Raw genomic sequence first — 18,282 nt, 5'->3', positions numbered from 1 at the left:
TTGGAGTACTATTTTTTCAAAACTTTAGACCATTGGTTTTTTTTTATTTTTTTTTTTAACTTAGATGGTGCCTTATTAGGACTTTAGTCTTGTGTTGCAAGCTGCAATTACTTATACTAGCCCCACTGTTACACCAAATCGTGGTTGTCTCACATTTGTAACAATCTTTTTTTGTGTGCTCTGAAGATGCTGGATATAATACCAGCAAAATATTAGCTTTTAAGTTAATAAATAGTCATTTTCTTATCAATCTGTGTTCATATCAATACCGTTAAAATCCAATTCAACATCAACAGATGCTATACTGCACAAGCAAAAGAAAAAACAATTAGCATTTTTCTCCTAACATCCACTTTCAAATTTTCAGTTCCAGAAAACATGAGTAACAAATGTTTGTAATACAGCCATTGATTACACAAAGTGCTCAACTCATGACAAGTGACAATGTTCAATTGGATTGGTTGACACAATAACCAATCACAGACACTAGGTGCTGAGTGAGCTCAAAATTTTAGTTCAGACCAAGCTTCTCAGTGGTTTAAAAATATTATAAAGCTAAGAATTTGACTCGCTGCCCCCTGTTTACATCTTGTCGAATGGCTCAAAGGTGTATGCATTTGGAAAGCACACCCGGGCTGTTAACGCGAATGTGACGCAATGTTTATGCGGTGAAAAGTGCCTTCTTCATGAAGCACTAATGCTTTATTACCCTCCTGAAGAGGATAATGAAGCATTAATATAGTATATTGTGTTCAATATTAGGTTGATATTTTGTGGATGAGCACCGCACATCTAGCACACCCGGAATATTCGCCCCTGATGAGTAGGATTGGTAAAAGACCAAGAAATGAATTGTTATGTTTATTTTCAAATGACAGGAGTATAAGAAATAAAGTAGATGAAATTATTGTATTGATTGAGTATATGCATCCAAAAATAGCTGGAATAAGTGAAACATGGTTGGATGAGAATAACATCCTATCAGGAAGAAATGGAGGGATTTCAGGTTTTTCACAAAAATAGGAAAGGCAAGAAGGGAGGGGAAAGTGCTGCTGATTACAGCAGGGAATTATGTTGGCACAAGGTTTAGATACAAGGAGAAAAAAGGGAAACTGGTTTTAAAACAGTATGGTGTGAAGTGGAAGTGGACAGAATGAGATATTTAGTAGGGAGTTGCCTGGCCTGTAGGCCAGGAAATGTGGAAAGTATAGACAACTTGGCTTAGTGAGCAAGCAATGGGTGATTATTATGGGTGATTTCAACTATGCCAATATTGATCAGAAAGAAGAGATAGTATCATGGAATAAAGAGAATGAATTTCTCAACTTTTTAAGGGACAACAATCATAGGCAGTATGTAATGGGGGACACAAGAGGGTTAAGAGTCTCAAATCTGGTTATATCATCACAGGATGTGATTGTAAATGGAATGTCTAATCTTTTCCCCAGTTTGTGAGAGTGACCTTGAAGTGATCATCTGGGTTGCAGCCAGTCACATGAGAACTTCTATAAAGAAGGGATACATGGAACTACAGGGCTGGCAATTATGGAAATCTTAGGAGATAACTGGGAACTATAGCGTGAGCAGTTGAGTGGGAGAAATACAGATGCTGTGTGAGCACTTATTAAGAGGTATTTAACATCAGCAATGCCTGAGTACATTCCAAAGGTGAAAAGATTAAATAAGGTAGGAATAAAATGGATGAATGAAGAGATTAAGCATGAAATTGTGAAGAAGAAATAACTGTAGAGACAACACAAGATGAATGTTGGTAATGATCAGTTGCTTGAAGAGTACAAAGAGCAGGCCAGGAAGGTTAACTCCGTTGGTAAAGGCAGCAAAAGTGAAGTATGGGAAGAGGTTAGCCAATCAAGCTAAGAAAAATCCTAGTGAGTTCTTTTGATATGTGACAAGGAAAAATGACTACAAGAGAAGGAGAATGATGCTAGTTGGTGATACTGGCAGACTGGTAACCAATGAAGAGGATATTGTTGAATTATTTGATGATCAGTTTATCAGTGTATTTCATCCTCATTATGGCAACATTAGGAGAAGCTTGAGTGTAGAGGGTATGGCAGAGGAGGAAATGATTGTGAATGAGCAGGAGTTATATCAGGAAATAAGTAAACTCCTTTGGCACAACTATTTAACAATGACTCTTGCAACAGGGAGAGTCCTAAAAGAATGGAAGGTGAGAAAAATTGTTCCACTTCACAAAGAGTGGGGGATAAAAATAAGGTTACAAATGATATGCTAATCTGTATGTCTGAGGTTATTGTTAAGGTATTAGAGAAGTCAGTGAGAACTAGGATTCAAAAGTGGGTTGATAATAGCAGTATTCTTTATGATGGTGAGCATGGGGAGGTCATGTTTCAGTAACCTGCTTATGTATTATAACAAAGTGACAAATTCACTTGATAAAGATGATGCATATATGGTACAGTGGTGTATATAGATTTTTCAAAGGGCTTTGACAGACTATCACATGACAAGCCAGTCATGTGGTAGTCTTAAACAGATGGAATGAGATAACAGACTAGTAAGTTAAATAGCTGATTAGCTGTCACACAGGTGTCAGCAAGCTGTATATGGAGGAGTGGTATCCCAAAAGAAAAAGTCACTAGAAGAGTACCTCAGGAATCTGTTTTGGGACCATTACTGTTTATCTTGTATGTCAATGACACTGGGTTGGCTTAACTGGAGATGTGCAGCTGTTTTCTGATGATGCAAAGTTGAGAAGGGCTATGAGAAGGAGAGTAGACTACATTGTGGCCTTGCAGGAAGATATGGATAGACTATGTGAATAGGCAAATAAGTAGAGATATCAGTTTAATTTTACAACCTGCAAAGTCTTGAAATTTGGTGGCCAAGGTTGGGATGCAGAATATACAATTAATGGAGAAATTTTGAAGGAGGTGGAGGAGATGAGAGATCTGGGAGTGATGGTGGTAGAGACTTGAAATTTAGGGATAATTGCTAAAATTGTAAGAACATCCCAACAGATTATGACATAACGAGGAGGACATTAATATGTAGAAACATAAAACTTATGGTTCCCCTGTATAAGGATTATCAGGCAACACAAAGACTACTGTGCAGCAGATTTTGTCACCTGATTTTCAAGGGGATGTCCTGGTGAAAGTCTGGAGAAGGTCTACTATGTTAGTGTCAGTTCTATATAATGTCAGATATGAGGAGAGAATGAGGAATGCAACTTACAGAGCCTTGTGAATAGAAGATGAAGAGGGGATATGACTGAGACATAAGTTGGTAAGGGATTGTTACATTAATGTGGAGAAGATATTTCATAGAATAGGAGGGGGCAAGGGTAGAACCAGAGACCATTCATTCTAATCAGAAGTTCTCCCAAATTTAGGCAAGGTTATGTAGCAGCTAGACAAGAAAGATGTTCCAAAATGGAGTTATGTTAGGATTTCACAAATCATAATTTGGTATGTAGTAGATTTCAATTCACCTGATGACGCATTCTAAGATCTCACATGAATTATAAAAGCAAAAATAATATACAATAAACTATAGTTAATATATTATATTTGCAACACTAAAGGTAGCCTGTAAAAAAAAAAAAATCAGAATATATTAAGTCAATGTATATTATAAATGAATTTGGTCCAATATAAAATATACAGTTATAGTCCTATAACTGTACTATCATATAAAAATACTATAAAAACCTCCATTAGACACTTTCCCAACTAATAAATTAGTCCAAAATCAGTCTCCAAATTAACATTTTTGGAAATTTTACAATATTTTAGAAAAACTAGAAATTTAAATTATGTATTACTGAAAAAGCACAGAAGAAATTATTAGAAAAGTGCTTACCCTTCCAGCTATATGAATGTTTTTCATGTTCACCAGGCTTCTCTGAATTTCAAAAAGTTTAACATAATTTGTCTGCAAAGGGAAAAAAATGAAGTTCTCTATTACATGAAAATTATTATAATACTAAATAATGCATACATGTCTCTGTGGGGGAGTGGTTTATTAATACCCTGAAGTGCCATTGAATTAGGGATAGGAGACGTTATGCAAATTCTGTACCGCAACTCCCACATTTCAACACATGCATGGCCGAAACCGTGGTTATACTTAGCTGTAAGCATTGGCTTTCCCAAATGTTCATCGTGAGAAGCGTAATGGGAAAGGTGAGGGATTTAGATGCATTTGACAGAGAGCAGATCATAAGTGCCCGACAGACGGGTCACTCGATCTCCAAAATTGTCGATTAACTTGGATTTTTTCATACGATACTTTCAAGAGTGTTCCGGGAATATGAAAATTCCAGCAAAAAAACAAGAACTCAGACAAACTACAAAGGACAACCAACCTTAAATGATTGTGGGCTTTGACATCTGACTTGCATTGTATGGACTGACAGAGACCAGACATTATCTCAAATGACCTCCCACCTGAACAACAGATCCAGCCAGAAAGTCAATGCAAGGTCGTGCAATGTTCATCTCACCATCTTGACTTTGGGAGCCACCAAACTACGAGAGTTCCACTTCTAACAGCATGACACTGGGCTTAACACTTGCTTGGGCTAAAGAACATCGAAACTGGATGATTGAAAATTGGCAACGTGTAACCTGGAGTAACGAATCTTGATTTAAACTTCATAGTGCCGATGGGAGACTGTAGATATGGTGCCAACCGTATGAAGCCATGGACTCTGCATGTCAGGTAGGAACTGTACAAGCTGGTGGTGGCTCAGTGATGGTTTAGGGTGTCTTCAGTTGGGCAGATTTGGTACCTTTGGTACATGTACCAATGATTCTCAATGCATCCCAGTACTTGGAACTCATAGCCGACCACTTACACCCATTTATGTCCATCATGCATCCCAATAGAGATGCGTCTACCAGCAAGACAACTGTTCATCTTACAGGTCCAGGCAGGCAGGCTACCACTTGGTTCCAGAAGCATTCATTGACTTTTGAAATAATGAAGTGGCCACCTAGAAGCCCTGATTTAAATCCCATCAAAAATCTCTGGGATACTGTCAAGCAGTGTTCGGGTCTGTGTCCCATCACCACCAAACTTGAGCAATTGTGGACAGCTCTGAAGGATGCATTGGTTGCCATACCTGTGAAACCTTTTCGCAAGCTTGTGGAGTCCTTGCTTCGTTGTGTGGTGGCCATTATCAGGGCCAGAGGGGGATCCAACATGTTACTAGGTAGCTCTCCCTAATTCAATGGCACTTCAATGTATATGCATCAACTGCAAGTCCTGTTGGCCAAGTAGACAACATCACCACTTTCCAACCAAAAGGTTGTGGATCTGAATCACAGCAGATATACACAATGTGATCTTTAGGCGATAAAGAATTTTTGTTACCTGATGTGAACCACAATCTTGCTTACTGGAGACCTGAAGTGGCTTAACAAAATAGTATGTTTAGTCTCCAGAGCAGAGAAACTGGATAATTTAATTATTATTTCATTCCTGATGCCAAAAGGCACAACAGGTTTACAACTTTCAGCAGATGAGATTCACATTAAAAAAAGCAAACTGTTTTTCAAAGACAGACTTCAAATCCCATGTGTTGGGAGGAACAAACATTATTAAGTATTCTTTAGGCAGAGAAAGTTAAGTTGGTCAGTGTTTGCAAGGCAGAATTTTTCTCCATACAACTGTAGTTTTTATTTATCATTATTATTATTATTATTTTTTTTTTTTTTTTTTGCTCTGAGCAAAACTGTTCAACTGGCACCATACGTTATGAAGTGGAAACTTAACAGTGGACAGATGGCAAACCATCCTATCCAGTTAAGATCAGGTTCACAGGTTCAGTGTTAATCTCCTGTCATTCTGTTCAAGAATTACAAAGCTTGAAAATACTGATGATGAATATTGGAACAGACTAACTTATGAAAATTAAGAAATGCAATTAAAAGGAAAAGTAGGCTATGGACACATCTGCTATTTGCTAATTCAAAGTGGATTATGCTTGTATGAAGTGATCATTTTGTTGTGGCTAGTCACATGCAGACTTTTGCGAGGAAAGGATATATGTGAAATTATAAGGCTGGTGATTATGACAAGCTTAGGAGACAACTTTGAGCTATAACTCCTCGTTCAGTGTTATTGAGCGGTAAGGAAATAAATGCTGCATGGGAACTTACAAATTAACAAATTAACAGCATCAATGTATGAATGTATCCCAAAGGCCAAAAGACTAAATAAGGTAGGTGTAAAATGGATGAATGTGGAGCTTAAGCATGAAATCTGGAAAAAGAACGTACTTTGGAGGAAGTACAAGATGAATAATGGTAATCAGTCACACGAAGAATATAAAGAACAAGCCAGGAGAGTAACTCAGTTAGTAAGGAAAACAAAAGTAGAGTATGAGCAGAAATTGACAAATCTGGCTAAGAAAAACCCTAAAGTTTTTTTTAGATATGTGGCAAGTAGAAAGAAGAATGATCATGAAAAGATGAAGTTAAGGGATGAAAGTGGTAGAATGGTAACTGCTGCAGAAGACATTGTTGAGGTATTCAGTGATCAATTTATAAGGGTGTTTCATTCTGATCAGGGTGGAATCACGAGGAACTTATTGTAGAAGACATAGGAGAGGATAGCTTAATTGTGAGTGAACAGGAGGTATTTGAGGATATAAATAACCTTGATATTAATAAGGCGATAGGATTTGATGACATATCACCACGCATCTTAAGGGAATGTTCAAGGGAACCGGCAGTAGCATTGGCATGCCTGTTTAATAAGAGTTGCAACAGCACAGGTTCCAAGGGAGTGGAAGGAGGGTAAAATTGTTCCGCTGCATAAAGGTGGTGATAATTATACAGAAATTGGTCGCTTGGTGTCGCACTTATTAGATCGTCGGCTTGTCGAGAGCTCCTGAAAAGATTGGTAGTATTTTGTGTTAACATTGGCAATTTTACTAGAATTTTAAGTAGTATTGTTTGCTTTTTGTTTCTTGGTGTGTCTGTGCAATTTTTGTGTGTTTTCTGTTATTTTAATTATTATTTTTAAGATAAGATAGTGTACATATGGCACCGATAAAGAAAAAAATGACGGCCAGGTCGCCATGTTTGTTTAAGAGTTTTGATGTAAACGAATTTATGCAATGTGCTGTCTGTGAGATGTATGCTTTGCGAAGAGTGGTGGGAGTCTGGATAGAGGGTGATAGTGGAATTAATATGTGCAGAAAGTGTAAGGAGAATGAGGATCTCAAGCGTGTTTCGGGTGGCGAGAGTGATATCATTAACGATAGTCAGAATGGCGGTGTGATAGAGAATTGCATGGTAGTGCCAGATAGGTGTGAGAGCGTCGTTGAAAGTGTAAATGAAGGTATAAATACAGAATGAATGGATGAATTGATTGATAATGAAAATGGTGAGATAAATGCGAGTAGTGAAATTGCACTTTTGAACGGAGCGATACACAGAGCTAAAAGGCAACTGGAGCGTATGGAAAAATGTGTGCTGAACGTACCAACAAATAACCGGCGAAAGTCTGTGACGACAAATAATAGAATGTTCGTAAACGTCAATAAAATGAAGGAGCGAGTGCTGTATGGGGATTCGCTATTCAGAGGTGTGATAGTTGAGAGTTTGACGAAGTCGTACCAACCAGGTGCAAACATAAAGGACGTCAGCGAATCTATTCGAGTGCAAAAACAGAGGGTGAAAGGGATGATAATTGTGGCAGGAACAAATGATTTGAAAGAGGACAAAATGGAAATGATAGAGGATGTGAGGGAATTACTTGAGGTAGCAAAAGAGAAGAGTGAAAGAGTTAGGATGGTGAGTATCTTACCGCGGTATGACAGTGAAGTGTTTAGAAGGAGGGCCATAATTGCCAATGACTTTATGTGTGGGTTATGCATGGAGAGTGGTGTGGAATTTGTGGATGTGTGGAATGAGTTCGATGGGCGAAAGGACTTATATAAGACGGATGGGTTACATTTGAATGGAGTTGGTGTACGGAGGCTTGAAAAAGTGTTGATGAATGATGTGGAAGTGGATGTACAGACTCAGTGAAACTAGATTTATTAAGAGGGGGGGGGGAGTAGATATGCAGACTTTAGGGAGGCAGTTGAGTGTATGAATGAGTATATTATGCCCGAGCGAGTACGAAGGACAACAAATCAGAATGGGATAGTTAGTATAAGGCATCAAAGCAAGGATGGGACAAATGGGCTTCTGCAATTCATGTACACTAATGCCAGGAGTATTAGGAACAAGAAGGAAGAGTTTTTCGCCTTGGTTGGCACTTCCAGGCCACAGGTTGTTGGTATTAGTGAAACATGGCTGACAGAAGATGATAAAGCTAGTGGGATTGAATGCGACGGGTATAGTGTGTTCAGGAGTGACAGGGTGAATAAAAAGGGGGGAGGAGTGTTATTGATGATAGCTGATGAGTTGCAGCCAAGGAGTATAGAAGTTGAACTGCAGGATAGAGAAAAGAGCACATTTGAGGCTGTTTGGTGTGAGATAGAATCTAGCAGAACAAAATATACAATTGGGTGCTGTTATAGACCAGGTGATGGAATAGATGGTGGGGATAGTATGCATAGGCAAATAGAAGAAATGAGTGGAAGGAGGGTAATTATTATGGGTGATTTCAATTATGGTAACATTGACTGGAAAGAGGAGAGGGCACATGGGAGGAAGAAATTGGATTTTATGCAGTTATTAAGGGACAACTATCTGCAGCAGCATGTAGTGGAAAATACCAGGGGGCAGAGAGTGCTTGACCTAGTAACTGCAACTGAGAATGTGGCTGTAACGAACATGACCATGTTGCCACCAAATGGTGAGAGTGACCATAAGGTCATGACTTGGGAGGTGGCTAAAGGAGTGGAATTTATAATTAAGACAGGGTACATGTGGAATTACCGGGCTGGTAAGTATGACAAGCTTAGGTGTGTGCTTGGCTCAGTGCCATGGCATGTAAAACTGCAAGGGCTGGATGTTGATAGTGCATGGGAGGTGGTTAAGAAGTTTTTGCAGGAGGCAATGGTTGACTGTATACCAAGAGTTCGAATAATAAATCAAGTAGGGGTTAAATGGACGAATAACACTATTAAGATTGAGCTGCAAAAAAAGAAACAATTGTGGAGGGAATTTAAGGAGAAAGGTGACCAGCAGGTGCAGGAACAGTATAAAGCTCAGGCCAGGATGGTAACAACGGTGGTAAGAAAAGCAAAAGCAGATTACGAAAGAAAATTGGCCATGCAGGCTAAAGAGAATCCCAAACAGTTTTTTCAATATGTTGTAAGTAAAAGGAAAATTGCTCATGGTAGAATGATTTTAAAAAATGTTGAGGGTAGGGAGGTAACCTAATCAGTCGATATAGTGGAATTATTGATCGAGCACTTTGCAAGAGTATATCATCCAGGTAGTGAATTTGCAGGAATGGAAGAACCAACAGCTTATACTGAATTGTGATGAATGAAGTAGAGGTAACTAGTCTATTACAGAACCTCAATGTCAATACATCTGTGGGATTGGATGGTATACCAGCTCGTGTCTTACGTGAAGCGGCTAAAGAATTGTCAGTGCCCTTGACCATTTTGTTTAATTTGCGTCTCAGGTCTGGGTCAGTCCCAAGGGGGTGGAAGGAGGGGAAAATAGTTCCGCTGCATAAAGGTGGTTCCAAGGCTGCTGTTGAAAATTACTGGCCAATCAGCATAACAGGAATCATTATCAAGGTCTTGGAGAAAATAGTCAAGAGGAAAATACAAGATTGGATAGAAGAAAATGGGATACTGTATCGGGGACAGCATGGTTTTGTGAAGGGTAGGTCATGCCTCAGTAACTTGCTCACGTATTATAACACAGTGATAAGGGTAATGGGTTTACAGTGATTCCACTGGACCTTGCTAAGGCCTTTGACAGGATACCACATGGAATTCTAATCAGTAAATTACAGCATATGGGGATGGATATAGGGTTGGTGAAATGGATAGGAGAGTGGTTGACGGAGAGATATTAGAGAGTGGTTTATTCAGGAGTAGTCCACAAGACGGCCTGTGACCAGTGGTGTGCCACAAGGATCTGTTCTTGGACCACTGCTGTTTAATTTGTTCATTAATGATATAGGAAAGGATCTGAGAGGAACAATTCATTTGTTTGCGGATGATGCAAATTTGGGTAGGGCAATAGTGAATGCAGATGACGTCAAAATTTTGCAAGATGATTTGGATAGATTGGAGGTCTGGGCTAAGGAGAATGGATGTCAATTTAACGTGGCAAAATGTAAGGTTAGACATTTTGGGGTGAAAAGATTAGCAGCAGTTTACTACATTGGTGGAACTGCACTCCAGGAAGTTGATGAGGCACGAGATTTAGGAGTGTTGGTGGATAAGGACTTGAAGTTTAGGGGGCACATTGCAAAAGTGGCCAAATCAGCTCATCAAATCACCTGGTTGCTGAAGAATACGTTGACAAGCAGAGACAAGTGGGTTATTGTTCTTCTGTATCGAGCCTTGATAAGACCCCATCTTGACTACTGTGCCCAGATTTGGTCACCTAGGTTTCTTCTTGACGGAGAGGAGGTGGAGAGGATCCAGAGGCGAGTGACCAAGATGATAGCAGGTCTGTGGAATGAACCTTATGAGAACAGGTTGAGGATTTGTGGTGGAAAAATTGGTTGATAGGCAGAGGAGGGGAGATATGATTGAGACATTCATATTACTGAAGGGTTTCTATAAAATTAATTCAGAAGATATTTTTGAGAACAGGGCTGGTTGTGGGAGGACTAGGGGACATCCATGGAAACTGGGCAAAAGTGTGGTTAGTAAAGGTGTTAGAGCTGGGTTCTTTATTTTAGAGTGGTGAATGAGTGGAATGCGCTCCCAGAGTCTGTGGTGGATGCTGTGACAGTGAATGAATTTAAGGCGAGGTATGATAGATAATGTATGAATGTCGAATAATTGTGATGAATATGATACGGGGCCTCCCTTGATGAGTCTAATGACTCCCTGGAGTTGCCCGTAATAATAATAATAATAAGGCTGTAGCTTCAAATTATAGGCAGGTCTGTATATCTGGAGTTGTGAAGGTACTAGAGAGAGACTGGTGAGAAGTAGGATACAGAAATGGGTTGATAACAGCAGAATTCTCTGTGGTTATCAGCATAGGGTTTGTTAAGGGGAGATCATGTTTCACTAACTTACTTATGTACTATAACAAGGTGACAAATACCTTGAACAAGGGAGATGAATATACAGTGGTGTACTTCGTTTTGCCAAGGCTTTTGAGAGACTGCCACATGACACGATCTTAAATAAATTGAAACAGATTTCTGTGTTGGATCAGTGACTGACTGTCAGATAGCAGAAAGTTGTATATGGGATTGCAGTATCTCAAAAGAGAAAAGTCACCAGTGGTGTGCCACAGGGGGTCAGTTTTGGGGCCATTGTTGTTCAATTTGTATGTTAATGATATTGGGTTGGGTTTAACTAGTGACATCCAGCTGTTTGTGGATGATGCAAAACTGGGGAAAGCAATGAAAAGTCAGGCTGATGTCAATGCCTTACAAGAGGACTTGAATAGATTGCATGAATTGGCAGGTAAGTGGAACTACCAGTTCAATGTTGCCAAGTGTAAGGTTTTGAGATTTGGTAAGCAACAATGGGATGTAAAGTATACACTTAGTGGGGAAACTTTAACAGAAGTAGAGGAGATGAGAGATCTAGGAGTGATGGTGGACAAGGACCTGAAATTCAGGGGCCACATTGCACAAGTTGTGAAGACATCACATCGAATAATGGCAATGATGGGGAGAACCATTACATGCAGAAATAGAGAGGTTATGATTCCATTGTATAGGGCCTTGATCAGGCCTCATATGGATTATTGTGCACAGATTTCGTCACCGGATTTTCATGGTGATGAGGATATGTTGGAAAGGGTACTGAGAAGATTCACAAAGGTAGTCAGTGGTCTTTGGAATGTGGAGTATGAGGACAGATTGAGAGAATGTAAGTTGCAGAGCCTCATGAATAGGAGGAAGAGGGAGGGGATATGATTGAGACATATAAGCTGGTCAGGGGTTGTTATCAGATAGACAATGAAGAGGTTTTTCATAGAATGGGGGGAGGGGGAGTAGAACAAGAGGCCCTTGCTGGAAACTGTATAAGGAGGGTGTGAGCAAGGAGTGAGAAGCAGGTTCTTTGCAATGGAGGGTGGTTGGTGAGTGGAATGCATTGCCTAAGTGTGTTGTGGATGTGGACATACTGAATTTTTATTTTTCGACATAATCTCCCTTAAGACTAATAAATTTATTCCAGCGGTGCTCCAGCACCATTATCTCATCCCTGTAGTGGTTCACAGTAAGATCTGCAAAATACCCCTCTACAGCTGCAATCACCTCTTGATTCGAAGAAAAACACTGACCAGCGAGGAAGGGTTTTAGTTTTGGGAAGAGAAAGAAATCAGAGAGAGCCAAATCTGGGGAATACAGTGGATGTTCCAACAATTCATAGTGCAGATCCCTTAATTTTCCCATTGCCAAAACACTTTTGTGGGTAGGTGCATTGTCCTGATGGAAGATGATTTTTTTCTACCAAACCGGGTCTTTTCTCATGAATTTTTCCATCTAGTCTGGTTAAAAGATCAAAATAATATTCCCCGGTTATTGTTTTACCATTTTCAAGATAATTAATAAACAAAATGACTTTAGCATCCCAAAACACTGATGCCATGACCTTTCCTGCTGATGGAACGAACTTGTCTTCTTTTGCACTGAACAAACACTTCTGTCCACTGTTTTGACTGCTGTTTAGATTCTGGTGTGTAATGGTGGATCCATGTCTCATGCATAGTAATAAATCGATGCACAAAATCAGTTTTATTCTTGTTAAGACACTCCAAGCACTGTTCAGAGATTTTCATGCGAGTGCGTTTTTGATCTGCTGTTTCGGCAATTTCACGCACTTCGAAATCCTTCAAGTGGATCATCTTCAAGACGGGTACGGCCATGTTTAAACTCAGCAGCCCATTTCTTAATTGTCAAAAACAAAGGAGAAGAGTGCCCATAAACTTTTATGAACTTCGAATGAATTTCTTTTGGAATTAAACCTTCTTTTACAAAGATTTTTATAACTGCATGATGCTCAATTTTATCCATTTCAAGGGATACAGACAACACTTTTGCTTCAGACAGCTATATTTTATTGTCCTTCCAATATGGCTGTAATCCCTGTAGGCAATACTTGCTTTAGCAATGCACGCTTTAATTATCATGTTTAGACTAGCCATCTCTGTAAGTTTTAAAAGAGGTATATACCGTGAGTAGACATATCGATACAAAATAAATAACGGAAAAAAACTCAAGTAGAAAGATTATTTAATAGTATAATTTTCGCCTGTGTGTGTCACAGGCATCTTCAGTACAATAAGCTCAAAATTAAACACTAACTGACAATTCCAAAAAGCACCACCTAAGTAGCTGGTGTAAGATAACTAAAAAGGTCAATAACTTTCCTAAAAAAAAAAAAAAAAAAAAAAAAAAAAAATCAATACAATAAAAAGTTAGGAAAGATTAGCTGATTTGTAAAGTACTATCTCCCATAAAGGGGATAGACGTAAGCCGTCGGATCTGTTTAAGTTAGGAGAATGAAGTAGAGTTTCACATGTTTCTTTATAAAGGCGTTCCATGAGAAACTGACTTTTGTGAAGAACTCTTGTCTTTCTCCAATGAACTCTGTGTCTAGTGAAGATGGCATGTTCAGAAAGTCCAGACTTTTCAGGTTTAAAGTATTCAATATAAGATTGGTGTTCTTCTAGCCGAATAGAGGCAGATCTTCCCGTTTGTCCGAAATAAGATAATCCACAAGAGCACGGAATCTGGTAGACACCTGGATGATTAAGATGTGGAAGCTTGTCCTTAGGAGAATTGAGAAAGGTGGAGATTTTTCTAAACGGTCGAAAGGCAACAAAAATATTCAGTGGTTTTAAAACTTTTGCTATACGTTCACTGATGCCTTGTACATAAGGGATAGTAATGCGCTTTATTTCCTCTGTGTTTGAAGAGGAAGACATATTAAAACTACTCAAAGTTCTTTTAATGAAGCAATTCTTATAACCATTAGATAGAAAGGAAGAAGTTATATATTGTAGTTCTTTCTGTAAAACATCGTCTGAAGAACAAAAGGAGTGGGCCCGATGAACCAGTGTTTTAATAGTTCCTGCCTTTTGACTGGGATGGTGATGAGATTCCGCATGGATATAATGGCCTGTATGAGTCTTCTTTCTATAAACTGAGAAATGTATTTTACTATCTGGTTGGCGAAGAATTAGAAGATTATCTAAAGTTATCTAAAAAGGCTAACTGCTTATTTGATTCTACTTCTAGGGTAAACTTGATCCTAGGATGAAATGCGTTTAACTTAGTGAGAAATTGTTGAAGTTCATCAGAAGAGCCATTCCATACAGCAAAAATGTCATCGACATATCTGAACCAATGAGTAGGTCTGGGAGAAATGTTGTCAAAGATACGTTGTTCAAAATGTTCCATAAAGAAATTGGAGATAGCAGGAGAAAGAGGATTACCCATTGCTGTTCCTTCAATTTGTTGATACAACTTATTTTTAAAGGAAAAATAACCAGAATTTATTACAAAATCAAATACGTTTACAATGTCTGAAGGAAATTCCTGTTGTAGTAATTCAATACTTTCTGAAAGAGGCACATTTGTAAATAAAGAAACAACATCTAAACTGATCATGATATCAGAAACGTCCAAATGAAGATCTGAAATTTTATTTTTGAAATCCAAAGTATTTTTTATATAAGTATCAGTTCTTCTAGTTGAAGAGGAGAGTAAATTTGATAAAAATTTTGAGATTTTGTAAGTGGGGCAACCTATGCAACCTCTCCTCTTCAACTAGAAGAACTGATACTTATATAAAAAATACTTTGGATTTTTTATATAAGTACATGGCTCTTCTGATGAACTTCAACAATTTCTCACTAAGTTAAATGCATTTCATCCTAGGATCAAGTTTACCCTAGAAGTAAAATCAAATAAGCAGTTAGCCTTTTTAGATAATTTTAGATAATCTTCTAATTCTTCGCCAACCAGATGGTAAAATACATTTCTCAGTTTATAGAAAGAAGACTCATACAGGCCATTATATCCATGCGGAATCTCATCACCATCCCAGTCAAAAGGCAGGAACTATTAAAACACTGGTTCATCGGGCCCACTCCTTTTGTTCTTCAGACGATGTTTTACAGAAAGAACTACAATATATAACTTCTTCCTTTCTATCTAATGGTTATAAGAATTGCTTCATTAAAAGAACTTTGAGTAGTTTTAATATGTCTTCCTCTTCAAACACTGAGGAAATAACGCACATTACTATCCCTTATGTACAAGGCATCAGTGAACGTATAGCAAAAGTTTTAAAACCACTGAATATTTTTGTTGCCTTTCGGCCGTTTTGAAAAATCTCCACCTTTCTCACTTCTCCTAAGGACAAGCTTCCACATCTTAATCATCCAGGTGTCTACCAGATTCCGTGCTCTTGTGGATTATCTTATTTCGGACAAACGGGAAGATCTGCCTCTATTCGGCTAGAAGAACACCAATCTTATATTGAATACTTTAAACCTGAAAAGTCTGGACTTTCTGAACATGCCATCTTCACTAGACACAGAGTTCATTGGAGAAAGACAAGAGTTCTTCACAAAAGTCAGTTTCTCATGGAACGCCTTTATAAAGAAACATGTGAAACTCTACTTCATTCTCCTAACTTAAACAGATCCGACGGCTTACGTCTATCCCCTTTATGGGAGATAGTACTTTACAAATCAGCTAATCTTTCCTAACTTTTTATTATATTGATTTTTTTTTATTTTTTTATTTTTTATTTTTAGGAAAGTTACTGACCTTTTTAGTTATCTTACACCAGCTACTGAGGTGGCGCTTTTTGGAACTGTCAGTTAGTGTTTAATTTTGAGCTTATTGTACTGAAGATGCCTGTGACACACACAGGCGAAAATTATACTATTAAATAATCTTTCTATGTGAGTTTTTTCCGTTATTTATTTTGTATCGATAGCCATCTCTGTGTTGTATGCTTCACAAGTATGAGTAGATGAATCTTTATACTTCTTCCAATTTTTCATTGTTAATTGAAATTTTCATAGTCTTATTGCTTGAAGACATTGTTTTTTGATTTGTGAATGCTGATCTTTAATCCATAATCACTAAGTGCCTTAGAAACTGTGTGAATTCTTGAAACTGACGTTTATTATCTGCTATTAGGCCAATGTCATTGACAAATCTGAGATTATTGTTTTTTGCCATTAGCTGTAATTTCAATACCGCTCTTTTCCAAGGCTAAGTTTATTATATATTCCAAATATAGGTTAAAAAGCAGCAGCAGAGGTATGCAAGCCTTTATTCATGCATAACTTTTTCCATTTTGAAAGGCTTGTTATAGATGTCACTGATTTCCATTAAAAATTCTGAGGAATGGTAGAGTTTTAAATAGGCATACAATTTATTATCTATTCCATACTAGTTCAGTATTCTCCTCAATGCATCATTCCATACTGAATAAAATGAAGGCTTTCTGTATAACTATAAAACTATCAGAGTGAGGTTGCAGCAGTCCCATGGCAGAATATATTGCAGAGGAAAGATGTTAGCAGTGCATGGGATAAAATCAGTGGGTACCTGAGGAAGGCAATACCAGATTGTGTCCACATGGTCAGGAAGACAAACAAGGTAGGCATTAGATGGATGAGTAGTAGTATCAAGCTTGATATGCAAAAAATGAAAATGTTATGGAGAATTTACAAGGAGAAAGGTGATTAGTACACCCATGAGTAGTACAAGGCTCAAGCTAGGAAGATTACCAGCATAGTACGAAAAGCTAAATCAGATTATGAGAAGACCTTAGCCAAGAAAATCAAGGGTAATTCCAAAGAGTTCTTCCACTATGTGGCAAGTAAAAGAAAAAATAACTTCGGAAGGATAACTTTAGTGGGTGCTGATGGTATTGAGGTGACAAATTCAGATGTAATAGCAGAGTTACTGAGTGATCACTTTTCAAAAGTCTATCACCCAAGTGAGGATATCTCTGTACCTGTAGCAATAACTAATGTGAGAAATGAAGTTAAGAAATCAGAGGTACTTAGTATATTGCAAAATTTAAATGCAAACACTGCTGTAGGTTTAGATGGAATATCAGCTCGGGTGTTGCATGAATGTGCAAAGGAATTGTCAACGCCTCTTACTTGGTTATTTAACTTAAGTTTGAACTCTGGTATGGTCCGTAGGGAGTGGAAGGAAAGCAAAGTAGTTCCTTTGCATAAAGGTGGCTCTAAAACTATAGTAGTTAATTATAGACCAATCATCATCTCGGGAGTGGTGATAAAAGTATTGGAAAAGTTGGTTAAAGACAAAATGCAAGAATGGGTGGATCAGGATATGATACTCTATAGGGTCCAACATGGTTCTGTTAAAGGTCGATCCTGCCTTAGCAATTTATTAACTTTTTATAATAGAATTACATCTAAGTTGGACAAAGGAAATGGCTATACAGTGGTACTTTTGGATTTTGCTAAGGCTTTTGACAGGATACCCCATGGAATACTGTTCAGCAAACTGGAGCAGATGAGGATGGATACTAAACTGGTGATAGGGATAGAAGAATGGCTCAGGGAGAGATACCAGAAGGTGGTATATTTAGGAGCAGAGTCCAGGATGAGGCAGGTGACCAGTGGTGTGCCTCAGGGCTCTGTGCTGGGGCCATTGTTGTTTAATCTGTACATAAATGATATAGGAAATGGCTTAAAGGGAGATATTCAGTTGTTTGCTGATGATGCAAAGTTGAGTAGCACAAAAAATAATCAAGCTGATGTTGAGAGTTTGCAGGATGATTTAAATAAATTGGCAAAATGGGCAAACGGTAATGGATGTCAGTTCAATGTGGAATAGTGTAAAGTAATGCATTTTGGGATTAAAAGATTACCAGCTTTGTACTACATTGATGGTATGGTACTCCAAGAGATTGATAAGGCTAGGGACTTAGGGGGTGTTGGTGGATAGGGAGATGAAGTTCAGGGGACACATTGCTAAGGTGTTCAAGACTGCACATAGGATTACTTGGTTATTGAGGAACACACTAACATCCAGAGATAAAGAGGTTATTATTCCTCTTTATAAAGCATTGATACGTCCACATTTGGATTACTGTGCTCAGGTTTGGTCACCTGGATTTCTTGGAGATGAGGAGGTTGTGGAGAAGGTTCAGAGGAGAGTGACTAAGTTGAC

At 38.3% G+C, this 18,282-nt stretch overlaps 1 protein-coding gene across 3 annotated transcripts in view; it reads right to left on the bottom strand.

Annotated features, from left to right (window-relative positions):
* LOC150100495 (FERM, ARHGEF and pleckstrin domain-containing protein 2-like) overlaps window positions 1-18,282 on the bottom strand; it is a 726,486-nt gene that overhangs the window by 204,795 nt on the left and 503,409 nt on the right. For all 3 annotated transcript variants that reach the window (XM_090403005.1, XM_090403006.1, XM_090403007.1), the window contains exon 19: window positions 3,847-3,918. In XM_090403005.1, the coding sequence (XP_090259131.1) occupies window positions 3,847-3,918 (72 nt within the window). The remainder of the gene's footprint in view (window positions 1-3,846; window positions 3,919-18,282) is intronic.

Source organism: Typopeltis vanoorti, chromosome 13, assembly GCF_054136105.1.
Source record: "Typopeltis vanoorti isolate ZY-2024b chromosome 13, IOZ_Tvanoo_1.0, whole genome shotgun sequence".
Taxonomy (NCBI): domain Eukaryota; kingdom Metazoa; phylum Arthropoda; class Arachnida; order Uropygi; family Thelyphonidae; genus Typopeltis; species Typopeltis vanoorti.
Note: the sequence above shows the minus strand (reverse complement) of the source record. Positions and strands in the feature narration are given on the sequence as shown.